General features: G+C 40.9%; 1 protein-coding gene across 2 annotated transcripts; it reads left to right on the top strand.

Moving 5' to 3' along the window:
• Nucleotides 1-99: 99 nt before the first annotated feature.
• LOC119729686 lies at nt 100-15,685 on the top strand. Of its 2 annotated transcripts, none has more exons than XM_038202364.1 (12): nt 100-246; nt 3,566-4,104; nt 5,010-5,191; nt 6,099-6,277; nt 7,145-7,299; nt 8,700-8,843; nt 9,831-9,958; nt 11,903-12,071; nt 12,687-12,832; nt 13,680-13,792; nt 14,146-14,269; nt 14,970-15,685. In XM_038202364.1, exons 2-12 carry the CDS (start codon nt 3,581-3,583, stop codon nt 15,218-15,220), a joined length of 2,115 nt encoding a protein of 704 aa, XP_038058292.1. In that variant the 5' UTR covers nt 100-246; nt 3,566-3,580; the 3' UTR covers nt 15,221-15,685. The 2 variants fall into 2 exon arrangements, with proteins under 2 accessions (XP_038058292.1, XP_038058293.1); XM_038202365.1 differs by having other exon boundaries at nt 6,102-6,277; nt 14,970-15,220.
• Nucleotides 15,686-17,912: the final 2,227 nt, after the last annotated feature.

Raw genomic sequence — 17,912 nt, 5'->3', positions numbered from 1 at the left:
GGAATTATTCTGCAGCCTGCATGCTCTGCATCGCATGCGATACGCCTTTAAGCTTTCGCCATTTTAATTATAGCGCCCTCTCGTGAGCTATTGGCGAAAAAAAATAATCCACGGGCGCTGCCATCTTGTTTTCCCGTGCCGTGTTTCCTCGCATGATTTCGTTCATTTCCCTTTTATTTTAGGCCTAGGCCTAAATTCTTTGCAAAAAAAATAACGGGATTGAAAAGCGCATTCAGTCGTTCGTCGGTAGGTTCATTTTCTTGTTTATAATCAGTGCCTCGCTTTGGTGTGAGAGGCAAAAACCATGTTCGGTTGTACTTATTCCTCTACGTGGAGCCTCATAGTTCTAGGGAATGTCGGACACTTCGCCCCATTTCCACGTCGCCCCATGTCACTTCGCCCCTAACCACTTCGCCCCATCTCCACTTCGCCCCATTCCCACATCGCCCCATCCCCACTTCGCCCCATTCCCACTTCGCCCCATTCCCACTTCGCCCCATCCCCACTTCGCCCCATCCCCACTTCGCCCCAGCCGTTACATGTAAAAAAAAAATCTCATCTATTTTTTTGGCTTAAAAACAATTTCAACAGATTCACTAATTGCTAACCAACGGAAAGAATTAGCCCATCACCAAATGAACAATTCATAACCAACCTCTCAAGCTAGGCTCTCCCCTACCGAGAAAAAAGCTTGAAGTAAAAGATCCAACTTTGTTCCCAACCCGGCTATACCAACTCGTCTCCCACTTATCTGAGAACGACAATACCTTTGACATCCTAATTTCACTCTTGGAGGAACCAATCTCATCTAAATGAAGTTGTAAGTGTCACATATCAGACAAATTTTGACGGAACATTTTCCTCAAGGCAGTGAGTTCCTTTTAACTCACTGACCCATACCTACGGATTCTTTTGAATCCAGCGGCTGATGATTTTATTCACAAGCCAATAGGAGAGGCGCGTCTCTGAATGGGATAGAGCCATCATTTCTCTCATCTGTGTCTCGAGCACCTCATCAGAGAGTTTGTATTTTTCCTAAGTTTCTAGAATTGGGAGCATTTATTATCTGGGGTCTTTGGCAGTTTATTTGGTCTGCAACCCTAGCCTTCACCTTTTTCATACTACATGGGGCGAAGTGGGGATGGGGCGAAGTGGGGATGGGGCGAAGCGGGAATGGGGCGAAGTGGGAATGGGGCGAAGCGGAGATGGGGCGATGTGGGGATGGGGCGAAGTTGGGATGGGGCGAAGTGGTTAGGGGCGAAGTGACATGGGGCGACGTGGAAATGGGGCGAAGCGTCCGACACCCGTTCTAGGAGTAGGTTGTACGGGTATCGGGACAACTCGTACCCGGGACAACTCGTACCCCAAATTTGTGACCCGGGACAACTCGTACCCGAGACGACTCGTACCCGGGACAACTCGTACGTAGGCCCCCCTAGTCTGGTTCCAAACTTAACCATGTTAACAGCCAAAGATTTTGAGGTTGAAATACTAGTATTAGGTCAGGGAACAAGACGCTTGAATGATATGTAGATTCACGTTGGTATTTTTGCAATGGATGCCGCATGCCTAGCCCCATAAATGTGGCCTATTTACTGGACTGCCTCCGTAAACATATGCCACACATCCACATGTACAAAAATCGTGTCGACTTTGCCAAATTTTGATTTTCACATTAAGGCTTAGTTTGTAGGTTTTTTTGGCTTTAGAAGCATACTCAACCTCTTTATAGGCTAATCAGAAAGTGCTGCCTTTTTCAGATGTATATTTTTCGTGAAATTTCCAGATTCATTTTTACATGTTTGCGTATCAAAATTTCAACATGAAATTTCACAAAAATTAGACATCTGAAAAAGGCAGCACTTTCTGACTAGCCTATAAAGTGGGTGAGTATGCTTCTAAAGCAAAAAAATCCTACAAACTAAGCCTAAATGTGAAAATCAAAATTTGGCAAAGTCGACACGATTTTTGTACATGTGGACGTGTGGCCTATGTTTACGGAGGTAGTCCAGTAAATGGGCCACATTTATGGGGCTACCACATGCCGTAACAATACTAGCAGTTGAAAATTGCGTTAATACGGCTGGCGTAGTCCAAAAATTTTTGACTCTCAGTCTCAAATACTGTGTATATTTAAGATAAGAGTAGGCCTAGACATACAGTTTTCGTTGATTTTTTCCAGTTGGGATATTATACTATAAGAAAGTACGGAAGTGTATTTAGGACACTACCAAAAAAAAATTTTCCGGCCCTCTATTTTGCCCGGGCGGATTACTATTTCGCCCGGGCGGATTACTAATTCGCCCGGGCAAATTACTATGTCGCCCGGCCTGAATTCCTATTTCGCCCGGGCGGATTACTAATTCGCCCGGGCGAAATACTATTTCGCCCAGACGGATTACTACTAATTCGCTTGGGCGAATTAGTAGTCTGCCCGGCCGGGAGAATTAGTAATCTGCCCTGGCGAATTAGGAGTCTATCCGGGCGAATTAGTAATCCGCACGGGCGGAATAGTAATCCGCCCGGGCGGAATAGTAATCCGCCTGGGCGAAATGCTTATCCGCCCTGGCAAAATACTAATCCTCCCGGGCGAAATAGTATTACTATTTCGCCCGGGCGGATTACTATTTCGCCCGGGCGGATAAATCCGCCCGGGCAAAGTAGTGGGCCTAAAAAATATTTTCGGTCATGTCCTACTGTACATAGGCTTCCGTAAGAAAGACAAGCGCAGACGTAGACAGACACTGAGACAGTCAAGAAATTCTCATTTTTCAATCGTATTCTAATTTCTTCAAATTCAAACTGACCCAGTGTTGTTCAATATAAAAAAAATGTAAGGGGTAAGATTCCCTGGTGTTACTTACTTACTTCTAAGTGCCCTGGTGTGATTTCAAAACATCTATATAACAATCATGAAGGTACCTCCATGTATATACAAAGAGATTTATCCAGTGAAATCATCTTCTATCACAGTTCACAGTACTTGATACATCTCTGTAGAGCTACAATTATGCAATAAATTCAGGATATGGGTTAGAATTTTCTTCTTCTGAACAGACTGTTCCCTACCGTAAGGCATTCATCAGCCATTGGCGGCAGATACATGTACTTCTGAAATCAGAAGGCTTCTATTCTCTCCATCTGACGGAGAGAAGCCTTCTGATTTCAGAAGTAATCGGCAGAGATTTATGTATTTCCCCAAAAAGTGTTTGTATACAGAAATAAGTTCTTGAATTTCGTGATATTATTTTTGGTTCTTTCTAATAACAAATATTGACCGATAGTGTAGTAACATTTACTACACTATCGGTCAATTTCTATTACATTATCGGTTGGTGATACATTATCAGTTGGTTACATAATCAGTTGTAACAACGCACATTAGCTGTGTCGTATTTCGAACACATTTCAAGCAACAAGCACGCGTGTTTGGAACATTTTCAAAATTGCGCAATGCGTGCTTGATTGCGTAAAATATGCTGTTGCATTTCTCCTACAGAGATGGCCAACTGAGAGAAAGACCTATAGGGGCCTAATTTATTTTGGAGATTTGTTCTTTTTGCAGGTTTTGTTGTCTGCAATGGCTAGCACGAGACGTAGTGTCAGTTCTGGCTTGTGTTGTCTTTTGTGTATGTGCATCGTGGTAGCAGCCCACAAGAAACAAGTACATACACCACAGAATCAGAATGGCCAGCCAGTCAGCGTGGCCTGGGCTCAGCTCCAACAGCGATTAAAAACCGGCCAGGAAAATCTTGCCCATCATCACGAAGTCTACGGTGCTTTCACCACAGAGACTGACAACCAGACCCCTGTACTTCTTCCCGACCAACCAGCCCAGCCGTTCAAACTCTTCACCCTCAACGGCATTGTTGAGTATCCCAGTGCCCTTTTTGCCGACAAGCCAATGATCTTCCATGCATTTGACAATCACTCGGCGTTCTTGGAGTGCTTGTGGACATCTGAGGACTCCCTCCAGTCGCTCGTCAGTGGCAGTCCAAATAACACGCATTTTGTGTTTCTGCCGACGAGCGACGATCCGTTGCAGGACGCCCTTTGGATGAGAGGACAGATCGCAAATAAGATGCAGAAAATGGGGAAACTGAAGTAAGACTCGCCATGTTTTTGTCTGTCCATGAGAAATTTTAAATTGCATTTATTATTAAGGGGATAAATATCTGCTCAGCCAGTTTTGAGGTTTAAACAAGTCCGTTTAAGACACCGGCAGGAAGAATGGACACTGGTAATAGCCCAAGCCAAAGGCGAGGGATATTATTGGCGACCAGGCCCCTCAGCACATATTTATTCTCATTCATAAATACCTTTTCGGTCAATGTCAAAACAAGTCAAAAATTATGTATTTCCAACAATTTTGTTCAACAATTTTACTTCATGTGTTTTGAAACACCACTCTAGCTATGTTATGGTATGTGCCTCTCGCGAGTAGTCGTAAACAACTACTTAGATTGTGTCGTGTCGCGCACTGCGCGATGTCGCGCACTGCGATGTGGTGCAGAACACAGCTGTGCCTTGTGAAGTGTGAAATTAGGACTATGAAATACGGCCTCGGTAGTATTGTGCGAGCCTAAGTGAGGATTGTGAGAGTTCAACCAATAAAAGGGTAAAAGGGACCAGATTTCATAGGAGTCCAAATTTCATGTGACACTGATTAAGTGTTTAAGACCAGCCAGCCGGTGTTTTATCAACTGTTTAAAACTGGCCACGTGACGGGCTCTCGACCAATAGGAATGGGTAAACCGTGTAAGATATTAATGAATATTTAAGTAAGCATGACCTATTATCTTCAGGGACTTGATTACAAAGTTAATTCACAAGCTATTCAAATGAACTGTGACAAAGGTATTCCATCTCCTGCTACTTATGACTAGATTTCCTTTTTTGTATCGTTTGTCCCTGCTTCTTGTAAAGGGACATGTGATGGTGTACTAGACAACAAAACTGATATTTCACATATCAATCCATTGATCGTGGGCTCGATCACTGTCCCGCAGGAAAGACGTCAGCAGTTTGCTGTCGGGGTTTCACTTTGTGACGACGTCACTGTACCAACTTGGCAATTGGATCCCCGCCCTATTGCAGCAGTGGGCGTGTCAGGATCATGGGTGTGGCCTGCCACAGGCCGTCTTCCAGAATTCCACCCTAGGCAAATCAGTGGGCACCCTTAACCCAATTGGTGAGGTTTTTGTTTGTTTTGTATCTTTCATATGTTCCAAACAGCAAATAATTATAAAGGTCAAACCTGTAGATTTTTTTCTTCTAATTTCTTAATGAAACAACACAAAAACGCTCAAAATGTACACAACTCCACTGTGAGTAGTGGCCATGTTTACATCGGCGTGATTTCGTTGCTACGCCAACAACCCGCCTTGGGTGATCGTACATAATCACTTTGATAGTGAGTATTTGCGATAGTTAAATGTTCGGTATCGCGATGTTTGTTACAGCGACACTCTTTTGTAATGTGACCCGTAACCCAACTAAATGAGTCGAAGGTTGAGTGCTTTTACAAATCCCAGAAATTGATGAGAACAGTAAACTTTCCACCTACTCCATATCATCTTTCCTTGAGATGTCAAAATGTAAAAAAAAAAATCTTTCCACTGCACATGATAAACCATGTGTAAGTAAAAAAAATGTTCTTTAACTCATTTCATGGGATCTCGTCACATAATAATGTTCGTGTTGTTTTTTTAAATAATATGTAAAGACTGCCTGTGCTCTTTTATAGAGAGTTCAATTTTTTGTTCTCCAAATGAATTTTCAATCTGTATGAATTAGGCCCTATTGTATTGAGAAACTACTTTTCCAGGCATCTTTTACCCACTTACAAAAAGTTGGGTTTTTTTAGCTGCTTTACATACCCATTGAACAGTATATGCTTGAACTACTGTCTGGCCACTAAGTAATTTTAATTTTGGAGAGTAATTAAATAAACAAATTTGGGCAGATATTTTTGTTCCACGCATCGTTCAGCAGTGAAGAGGTTTTGTATCGCCCCAAAAATATCAATCTACGTGAAACTACTGCATGATTATGCCAATGTCTTTCGGCAATCATCAATCTCGTTAATTCGTTCCCAGCAGGTGTACCGATTGTGCTGAAACGTTTGGACGCCAGATATGATTGGTTGCCTTCCCCGGACAAGTTTGGCAACCAGACGATTCCGGTGGCAGCCTCCCAAGACGGCTGCAAACCAGACAGTAGTGTCGCCAAGAAGATTGCTGTTGTAACGGCAGGAGGATGCAGTTTCTCTCAAAAGGTTTGGGGCAGTTTTTATGGCAACTTGTGTTACATTTAAGGGGGGGTCCTCCATTAACTCTGTGCAGTTATTTTATAAGGTAGCAGTATTTAGGATGGATTTTTCTCACAGATCTTTTGAAGTTACATGTAAGTGACAAACATACAAAATAGAGGCCAACAAAATTAATTTTTGTTGGTTTGGCAATATTTTTTTATTGGCAAGGCCAAAAAAAAAAAAAATTTGGTCTCTGGTCAGACCAAAGTTCCAGAATTGATGCAGCGACGCGGTTTTTTTTTGGGGGGGGCCTTTTTTCTTTTTCTTTTTAAGCTTGGATTGTACAGACAAGGTGGGTACTATTTTGCTTTTGTTGTGTCCTCATATACATTGGGGTCCTCCATAATTTGCCTTGGTGCCCTCCATCATTTGCCTTGGTGCAATTTCCCCATCCCTTGGTACAAAAATTTGAGGAGGTGCGGCAATAGAGGGTGCTGCTGTAGCTACCGCGGACAATTTCAAGAAAAAAAAGGTTGACGCGCATGATTAAAATCGACGCGCGCGCTGACCAGAGACCGACTTATTTATTTTTTTTGGCCTAACTCGAATTATAAAAAAAAAAAGACATGGCAAAAAATTGTAATACCTTGCATTTGAAAATTGAAGTGCCCTTACGTCATCACGGTGAATGTCATATGCTAACTTTTACTCAGCCCTAAAAAAAATCCTAACAACACTTGCATTTTGCATGTGAAATCAAGATGCAAACACGACAACCTAGAAACCATAAATTTAGTCTTCCCCTTCCCCCCTAAAAAGGAAGTTTTTTTTAGCAAAGAAAGAGGTGTGTATTGTTTCCCAGTATCATCACAGCACTGTTTTTATTTGTAGGTGGCTACCATGGAGCAATCTAGCGCTACTGGGGTCATCGTCTATGCTGACCTGGGTCAACCTGTGCAGGATATGAACTGTGAGGGCGCCGAGTGCGATGCGCCACCGAGTATCCCTGCCACCATGGTTCCCTACAATCAAGATTTGGTCAACAGGTAAAAAACGTTTAAAGGGAATATACATCATTTGCTTTTGCTGTAATTTTCAGAAATGGATGGAATTGGGGAGGTTGGAAAATATATAGCAAATATAGTTACGCTGACTTTTTTGAGGTTTTGGGTTCGAAAATGCTATAAAAACCAAGAAAAACAATCATTTTCCTGTAGTCTGGTTCCCTGACTCCATTTTATGAAGAAACGGAGCAGTTTACATTATATTGGGGAATTGTAAGGTCAGGGAACCAGTCTAGCTGGCTTGTACCCGTTCATAGGTGCGTAATCGATTGCAAACAAGTGTGATGGTCACCTGGGCCAGTATTTGAAAAAAAGCCAGTTTTTTTCCACCGCTGATCGGCCGATCAGCGTTGGAAATTGATACAAAAATGCCACTTTTCTTGAAAATGACAGTATACCGGGTGCCATGATTTTACAGGATGCTTTACACTGTCATTCACTAACAGTCCAGCAAGGTATTTGAAAATGATTCGGTAGTTTTATTTTTTGATGTTTGCAAATGTTGTATTTTCCCTTTAACAAGTGATTGATTTGTGCGTCCGCTGGCACAGTTGTGGTAATTTTTTTGTGAAACTTTATTGGGGTGGTCATTTATTCAAAATGTCTGTCCTCTGACTTGTTCAATGTTTTGTGTCCATTCGTACCAGAAATATGATTTAAAAAACACATTATTTGTTTTAAATTATGCAGCTTGCTGAAGTTGTCTTGCATAAGACCCATTGGTCTCAGGCCATGCCCTAGTGCTGGCTGTGTCATGAAAAAATAACTGCCATTTGTGAACTTGCAGCACTTGGCGTACACACACGATTTATTGCTGGTTTGCACCCGATAACTTTGTAGTATTTGAAAACAGTCACTTTTCTGACAATTGTTTTGTCATTTGAACATGATTCTAATTCCTCCCTTTTTAAAAATAACAGCGTAACGGATGCAATGATTCCACAGGATGCATGGTTTTAGTGTTTTCTTACAGCAAAATAAGCCATTTCATAGTAATTTGGCAATTTCATGTTTGGATTTTTGGCTCAGTGGGGCTAAATATTTAATTTAGTCTGGCGTTGCCCGTAACCATACGCGTTACAACATTTAATATCCTGAGAGTTTGATTTTTAAATATTGTTTTTTGGTATCATTTCTTTTTCTACAAATCGAGGTAACTCCTATTATAGGTCTCTCTCAAATGACGTCACTTCCGACAGATTGTCACATGCATCAGCATTTTGGGCGTCAAATTTTCTTGACGCGCATCGGTTGTGCCCTATTTCGAAAATGTTGCACACTGCACGTGCACGGACCTGATGGCGTTGAACACGCAGTTGTAATTTTCCTACGAAGATGGCGGTCTATGAGACGGTCTATTGACGAGAGCTATTTCTCTCCAGGTTACAGACGGACAATCTCTATGTATCCTTCCAAACCACTCCGACGGAGAATTACTACTTCGGAATCAACGGGGAGGGTCTTCTTGCTGAAATGGGATGGCTGCTGTACCCTACATTCCAGTTCTTCAACTGGCAGGCCGAGTGGTAAGATATAGATATATATTGACTGATTCAGGTGGTAAGATATAGAAATATTGACTGCTTCAGGTGGTAAGGTATAGACATATTGACTGCTTCAGGTGGTAAGGTATAGACATACTGACTACTTCCAGTGGGATAGTAAGACTAACCTCCCGAGGTTATTTCCATGGAGTGGTCTGTTTTCTTGAATTCATACTGAGGGAAACGGAATGCTCCAATGACCACCAAAGGAGTTAAGTTTTACTATACCATGGTCAATGCTCCAATGACCTCCAAGTGAGGCGCGTTTACTATACCATGGTTTATTTGTATAAAGTGGTCAATACTTTTGATAACTCCTCACCCACAAATTCTGCTTGATTTTGAGAGATAACCTATTCAAACCAAAAATGCATTAAACATGTGCCTCTGTTGCATTATGAAATTAGTCCAAAATTTAGACCCACTTTCCAAACTACCCCTTCATGAAAGAGGTCAATAAACGAAGAGGTCCATAAGGCCCAAAAAAAAAAGTCTCTGGTTTCTGGTATGGAGCTTGCCCAAAAAGTGGTGCGGCGACGCGACTTTTTTTTTTTTTTTTTTACCTCATTTTTTTGCTTCAAATGTCGGCTGATGACTGCAAATGGTGCCCGACTAAACTTAGTGCACATATATGGGAGTCCAGAGAGGCCACATAAAGCTTATTCTCGACCATAACCCAATCTAAAAACACGTTACAATTGTGCAGCAGCAGAATTCCAGTCAAACCAGTGAGTTTGGCGGTTTTGAAACATCATCTGTCATTGAAAAAAAATCTTTTTCATTTTGCCGACGCGCATGCCTATGGCGACGCGCCCGCATTCCGGAAAACAGAGACTTTTTGGGGGGGCCTAAACATACACAGAAGCTGTTTATTGTATTGAAACTTGACCTGCCATTGTAATGTTACCCTCATCACGTTTCTTCAAATTTAACTTATACAGAATCTTGGTTTACTGCCATTGTTCTCAGGTTTAACTACAAGTCAACCCTGCTGCAAAAACTCAAGACTGAAGCATTGGTCATCCCAGTCATTGACAATTCCACCATGCAAGGCGATGCAGGCGTCGTAAAAACCATCCAACTTCCAACACTAGAGAGTAAGGCTTCGTCCCAAATCACTCGGCTATGGCAGGCAAAAATGCATGTTTCTGTTGCAAGTGGATCCAGCTACTCCATAGTCCCATACGTAATTGCTAGCCGTAGCCAAAGAATGGCTACTTGCAAATTTCTAAGTTTCAGGGATGTGATTTCTCCGTTTTTTTCCGGAAATCCGTTTTTTGGGGCCTCAAAAGTCCACCAACGTAAATCGTGTGATTCCGTTGAGAAAATAGGGGGGTAGAATGTGCTAATTAATGATTCATAATGAGTTTTGCTTGCCGAAGTATCCGAAATTTACTTACGGACATCACTTCGTTGATCGATGTATCTTTTAACGCACGCACATATTGGATACCCAATGTGAGAACGAAGTTGAAGACTATGCGTTGCTGTTAGCGCGATCATGTGATCTTTCGCTCGGGTCCGAGGTTGTGATTATTTAGGTCTAGTTCCTGTGTCGGTACTTGAGAGATGCACGTGTTGCGCTGGTCAGGTGTACAGACTAATATTACTCAGCGTGCGCAATGGCATACAGTACGGTACAATGTGGATTATGCACGTTGTTGCGTTGTTTTACGTGCGTCGGCTCGGAGTGTTTGTGTACGTATGCTTCCAACATGGCCGTCTGCGCCCAACAAGTCGATACTGTCGCAAGGAGATTTATCAGTGCGACAGCGAGAGCTTGATAAAGAAGTGAAAAATAAGTTCCGGTAGGAATGGTTTCGGGACTCCGTTATTATTGACGGGCATCAGCATGAATTTCAGCAAGAGTGTTTCGATAAAATAGCAACCCGGCGCTGGCAAGGTTTTTTGCAATGTTTGCAACGACATTATCAACTAAGCGTCGAGTGGATAGAAATCGCTCGAGTCATATCCCATGTGAAACACCCAAAGCACACCAAAGCATGGCAAATACGGCGAGGTAACATGAAAATGCATGGTTCTCAAATTTGAGTACAGAAGAAACTTTATAAGAACAAGAGTACATTTTAACAAATGAAGGAAAATTCTTCTTAAACTTAAAACAAATTCTGCACCAAAGTTTCAGAGGAAAGTGCCCAGTAATCGCCTCAGATTGCACCACAGATCATCTAAAAATCAAAAAAAAATTGGGGGCCTTAAGCGGGCCCCGGACCCCACGCCGTAATGGCTGCGCGTTTCGCGCTCACTAGAGTTTGCACTTCATGCATAACATTTTCAGGGTTTTTTGTCACAGACCAATCACATCCCTGAAGTTTATACACATATTGAATGGCTGTGAAGGCTTTTGCTTTCCAAGTAAAGTTTTTCTTTAGAGGGCCTACAAATCACAGGCTTTCAAGTATTCCAACTTTTTGTACCTTTTCCTAATTTTTCTGACCTTGCCCTTTCTTTTCCTACATTTTTCTTGAAATTCCTTCTTTTTCCTACTTCTTCCTACTTTTTGTCTCACAACGCCGATGATGAAATCTCATTGATTATTTTTCATAACAGTGTTATACACTGCCATATGTAAATCACACAATGAAGGGCTTGGGTGCAGGAATACTGCAACCGTACTTCCAAGAGCTTAGTTGAAGATGCAGCAACATTGCAAATGAGGCTTATGATGCTGTGGACATGGTTGAGTATCAACGAAAAGTACTCCTGAAAGCCTGCAAAAGTCCTACGTATATCTTGATTTTGTTCTCTAGAGTCCTACTTTTGTTATTTTTTTTGGAAAATTTGGATCCTACTTTTCTCCTACTTTTTCACTTCACTTGAAAGCCTGAAATATGTAAAGATGTATCTAAATTGTTGCCGTACCACCATGACTACTGAGAGGTACTTTTTAATCCTCCTCCATCTTGAAACACTCTTCTTTGTATTTTGAGTGGTGTTATTATTCCCTGTGTGTAGATATTTTTTGCAATGATGTGGGGAACCTGTCACTTATCAATACACTTTTTTTCTCTGGTTTGTAGAATTGTCCCAGTATAACAAACTGGAGCTCGATGCATCTCTGTCTTGCCCTGGAACGAAAGATGAGAGTTGCCCACCCTGGGATCACACTGTCAATCTCTACCTGTGCTGTAATGGAACCTCCCCTTTGTGTAATATGGAGCTAGGCAGATGGATCACACCATTCCGGAGGTAAGGGGCTCATTTTGTTTCAACTGATTGTGAAAATATTTTAGGTAAAAACAAATGTACATGTTTAATAAACATCAGACACTTTTAAGGTTCAGAACATCAAACTTTTTACTATTCTCCAAACTAAAAGGAACTAGTTAATAGTCCATTACAAGTCCTCACAAGTCCATAAAAAAAATCCAGTCACAAGTCAAGTGACAAGTCAAGTGACAAGTCAAGTGACAGGCTTTTCAAATGAACTAAGGGCCCATCTGATTTCATATCCGGAACGAATTCTGGACAAGTTGCGGACATTGTACAGAGAAAAGTTGCAGGATTCTGAACAACTCCCCTGCAATCATCCCACCTTGAAGTTATCCGTATGGTCGAGTCAAGCAGTTGCTAATGAAAATTGCCGTAGAACATGTCCGGGACAAATGCAGTGGTTCTGCCGAACAAAATGGATGATCCTTTCCGCAACTAGTCCAGAACTAAGACGAGCATTCCTGCGTCATTGTTCATCCCCTGCTACTTGTGACTGGACATGTGAGAAGACTTGTGATTTACTTATGACCGGACTCGTGGCAGACTCGACTGCAACACTAACGCGCAGTTTACCGTTCTGGTTTTTCTTAGACGTATCGGCCGTTGGTTGACGGATGTGTCCCCACTGTTTCCTCTCATCAACTCCAACATGTGCACGTTCACCATGAAGACAGTGCCCTGGGCAAAAGCCTGGAAACCATCGCTGAATCTACGCTTCTCAAAGGACAGCACGGAAGGTATGAGGCCTCCTGAGGAAGTCAAGATGCTTGTGTCATTGTTCATATCGATTTGAGATGGTAGCGGCTGTAGAGTATTGTGGCGGTTAATAGAACTGACACAATTTCTACAAACTCTCTGAAATATTTACTGATTGCCCGCACCAGATTTACTTTGTTATAGTTTTTCTACAGACATGCCAAAATTCCCCTCCTAGTGGGAGTCAGGTTGGTGTAGTGGTACTTTGCTCGCCTTTCACCGCGTTAACCTGGGTTCGAATCCTGCTGGGCCAATATGTGGACTGGGTTTTCAGTCCCTGCCTGATTCCGTGGGTTTTCCTCAGAATACTCTTCTGGGTTTTTCCTCCCACCGCTTAAACTGTAATTTCTTGACATTGTCTTCTCTTTACTTGGACCCATGGGAGATCAGTGGATTCCACTGAATGGGCTACCCAGATAAAATAATAAATAAAGAAATCAAATAAATGAATACTACCCCTCCAATCCACCTGAGTAACTTCAGATACTTTTTTTGATCAGCACAACTCTGGAACAAGTGCAAAGTTTATTACTACAAATTATTGCATTTTGTTGGGTAAATTCTCCATGTGCAACTATCTTTTCGTGGATGCTCGCATAATCTTGGTTAACCCTTTAGTCAGTATAGCGCCCGAAACTGCTCTGCCATTACTCCCTGGAGCACCCAAAACCACAAGAGCACTCTCTGGTTGTATTGATTCTTCAGTAAATAAACACAATGAAGTACAGGTAGTATTGGATTAAAAATAAATGAATAAGAAGTGTCAGTTGAGATGATATTTATTTGTCATGAATTACATGGATAATTGAAACATCTTTCACTCTACAGGACTATTGAGACCCTACAAAATCACGCCCTTATTCCGAGGGGGAACGTTCAACAAGAGCTACAACCAAAACTACAAGCCGCACTTTTTCACCGTGCCTGCTGATGTGAAAAAGGTAAAAATCTTGTGACAGAATAGTGTCAAATATATTCAAAGAAATAAGCAAAGTTAACCGCTTAGTTCTCTCTCTGTGTTTGCAGTTGTGTAATGGAACTTTGGCTTAACAGTTTCCTGAATTGATACCATTTTGAGATATGCTGGACACAATTAGAGGGCGCTGTTATGTTTGGGTCAATTAAAAGTTCACCAAACCACATGGCGCCCTCGTGTTCTGTCCCCAATGTTTCTCAAAAGGGCTATGTGTAATACTCTGTCCCATTTCAGATATTTTTGATGTTTTAACACTTCCAATTATTTCTTTTTTCAATAATAAGCAGTAATCATTGCTCCCTCGGATTGATTTTGTAGGTGCAGGTTTATGCTGCGATAACGGGACACGGAAGCGATAACAACGGCTGTGGAGAATTCTGCGTCACGTCGCACCACTTCGTTGTCAATGGACACTATAACAATATAACATTCAGCAATGCGGGTAGGTATCCCTTTCCTCATTCTTATAAAATGTGAAAATCAAGGACGGATATAGGACCAACCGTTCTGTAAGAGCTCATAATTTCTCGGACTCGACGAAACTTTCACACAGCTGTAGACAACTTTGGCAACACCATGGATATTTAACAGTTGTTGACTGCTGCGATGTGGGATATGACGTTATGAACACCTGAGGGGTGCATAGCACCCGAGGCGAACTATGCACCCCAAGGGTGTTCAATATGTCATATCCCACTTCAAAGCAGTCAACAATTGTTTGTTATACCTCTGTCTTGGGTTATTTGGATTTTGATGTAATAATAATGAAAACAAACAGCAGTAAACACAACAATCATGACCATCGAACATCAACTCACATGCGTGTCCCGTGCTCGAATCAGCTGATCGTCTGCTTAATCGTTGCTCCCACTCATGTTTGAAAACTTGAAAATAGCATGGATACCAACGATACAAGCGTTTCACACCGTACGAACCATACGTGATATCCCACAGGGAGTGTGCCATGACTTTTTATAAACTTAACACGTGACCGTTCTGGGCCAATGAAAATACAGTATTTAAGACAGAGGTATAACAATGTATTTAGTATGATAGATGTCGCAACTTGTATCATGGATGTTGAATAACATACCTCCTTGCTCTATCCATTGTAATCGTAATGCCCAATCTCATACCCTCAGGCACCGCATTAGGTTGCGCCCTGCGGACGCCCACAGGAGTGGAGCCCAACGAGCACGGAACCTGGCTATACGGCCGCGACGGATGGTGCGATGGCAGAGAGGTGGATCCTTGGGTCTTCAACGTCACTGCCCAACTGACTAGCGGACAAAATAACATCACCTATTTTGGCTGGTTTGAGGGCAAAGACCCTAATCCCACTGAGAACCCGGGATACATCATCATGTACTCATATCTGGTTTTCTATAAGTAATTTCAAGGGGTGAAAAGTAGATAGGGCTTGATAAGAATTTTTGGGCCTGAAATGTTTTTATTTTAGAGCCACAATCAATAAATTTCTATATTTACACAGTAGAAGTTTGATGTGATAAACGTGTAATTTGTTTCATTTAAAACTTGAAAATGGCTCGAGGAATGCATCTTTAAATTGAAGAGTTTACTTGGTCATGATGGAAAAACAACATAAAGTTTCTTGTAAAGTGCACTTTATAAATACTTTTCATATTCAAGTCGCAAAACTTATCATGTATTAAGGCCAAGTAAAAAAAAACGTTTAGCGTCCTGCCTGTTTTTTTTTTCTTTTTCAAAAATGGCCGCCCTATTTTTCAACACGACCAGCCGGGCTATTTTTCAAGATGGCTTCCAGCTCTTTATTTTTAAATGGCCACCACTTGGACCCGGGAAATGACATACCAGCTTTATATGGGCTAGATACAATAGACAAAGAGGCCAAAATGATGTCACTGTTTTAAAATGTATCATTTTTTTACGGGTTTTTTTTTCCAATTAAAAAAAAAAGGAAAAAAAGGGGGGGGGGGCCTCCAAAAAGGAAGCGGGTGGGGACGCTAAACATGTTTGTTTTTTATGTGGCCTAGTACAAATTAATTGAATGATTTACTTTGACATGATCAAAAAAACAATATCAAGACTACTATTAGATGCTGATTTGTAAACAATTCCAATATCCATTATTACAGTATTGCTGCCATTTATGGTTTTCACCACTTCATGTTCACTTTTCATTCATTATGTTTAAGTCGTACAAATTTTGAAGCAAACGAAGGCTGAATGTATTAACATATGGCAGTACTCTTTATCTTAAGTTCTCAATGTTTTGAAAGTTGTAAGCATCTTGTGAAGATATTTTGTTTTTCTAATTGTAAAGTGACGTTTCATTATAAATTGCTTTCAAAAGGCACACATTTAAAGAATTAAAGCTATGTAGTTCATAGAATTTGGGGAAAAGTGGCAAGACAAAGAACATATATCAATTTTGTAAGCCAACATTTACTTAAGAAAAAGAATACACAAATGGCATTTTCCTTTTGAAATAGTTTCTTCAATTTGTCATAAATTCATTGTAATTACATGCACATATTGTATGTGTATATGAGAATCATCATTATTTTTAAGAAAGAGCTACCAACATGAATGAAGAAAAACACTCAGACTTTCAATATATACAAACTGTAACAATATTAATGGAACTTTTGGTAAAATTTAATTTGGCGAGATAGACCTCAATTAATTCATAATGTAAGTTTGATATGATTATGTCTTTATAAAATTCATTGGATGTCATACATCATATTATGTGCAGATTTAAATAAATATGAATAACTTGCTACCTGGAAATATCTGTATATACTTTTGCTTGTATGGATTTATAAACTCTAAGTATGCTAAAGTTGTGGATTTTAAAATCCTCCTATATTTCATTTGTATCGATTTTTGATCACCCTCTGCAGATCTGAAGCTCATGGTCCGTTTTCATTTTAAAACAGTCTTTGATGTAAACAACCTTTAAATGGAATGTAAAATGCAGATAATAAAATCATTCTGAAATATTTTGCATAATTCAAAGCTTTCAAAGATTGATGGTTATTGAGGAAAGGAGCGCCAAATAAAAACAAGGGGGACAAAATTGTACAGACGTCAGACCATTTCAGTAGATGGCAAATAATCCTTTTGATCATCCTTTATTTAATTTGTTGTTCCAATCATTTGAATAAACATGATTTCTGGAATGGGTCGATTTCCTTACTTCATGCTGAACATGGGCCTATAGACTAACAGTTTTTTAATTTATAATCTATAATATTTATAATCTTAAGGACGTGCCACCTTCCTGAAATTAAACTTAAAAGACAGTATGTTGAGGCCTAGATAGATCGTTGCACAATTATGAACTACTTTCTGTCTGTGTTGGAATATGTGCGCGCGCGTGCGTGGTGCGGCCAAAACTTTTAGCTAATCACGGTCACATGGGCCTACCTATTTATCCGCACCATTTCCGCGAGAAAAAAAAAATCGGGAAACTGGAACGTCTCTCTGAAGGAAAGGTCACCATTATTTTCATCTTAAAAACGTGGAAATGAAATTAGATTGCAGCGTCCTGCCATTTGCTTTGGTCTGTTCAGTTTTAGTTGGACTTCTAGAAAGCGTGCACGGTAAGTGTAAAATTACAGCCCGTTTTAGTGAGCATTTTTCCGTCAACTGAAGCAGAATGATTGCGCCCTCCATTGATGTGTGTGGTCGTCATCGCTCGATAAAACGTCTTGCAAGTTGCATGATGTCTTGTCGCCGTGAGCTGGTTGTTGACTGTTCTCCCTCTAGTCTCATTTCCATCAGACGTCAGTTAGATATAAATAGCCTCAGGGAGTAATTTTGTCTACACCACTGAATGTGAGCACAAATTTTGGCTGGGTAGGTCTATTCTGTCCAAAATTGGGCGTAGGTATTTTGCGGAACTTGCAGACGTGCAGAACTCTGCGGAACTCTGCAGAACTAGGAATATAACACCAAATTAAGATTAAATACTGGCTTTAAAAATACAGAAAGGACCCAATCTCATTCTTAAGTCCCAAAATCCTCATAAATCTGCCCTTAAATTAGTTAAAATAAAAGATATCCCACCTGTTTGTGCCGTCGTACCGTACGGTATA

Source organism: Patiria miniata, unplaced genomic scaffold (genome assembly GCF_015706575.1).
Source record: "Patiria miniata isolate m_02_andy unplaced genomic scaffold, ASM1570657v1 HiC_scaffold_21, whole genome shotgun sequence".
In the NCBI taxonomy this organism is placed as follows: domain Eukaryota; kingdom Metazoa; phylum Echinodermata; class Asteroidea; order Valvatida; family Asterinidae; genus Patiria; species Patiria miniata.
Note: the sequence above shows the minus strand (reverse complement) of the source record. Positions and strands in the feature narration are given on the sequence as shown.

Bases quoted from the DNA above. Each gene is read 5' to 3' on its own strand.
- LOC119729686 (XM_038202364.1), top strand. From the start codon at position 3,581: ATGGCTAGCACGAGACGTAGTGTCAGTTCTGGCTTGTGTTGTCTTTTG. The intron at 7,300-8,699 runs GTAAAAAACGTT...ATTTCTCTCCAG, and splicing joins AATCAAGATTTGGTCAACAG to GTTACAGACGGACAATCTCT. The intron at 12,072-12,686 runs GTAAGGGGCTCA...GGTTTTTCTTAG, and splicing joins TGGATCACACCATTCCGGAG to ACGTATCGGCCGTTGGTTGA.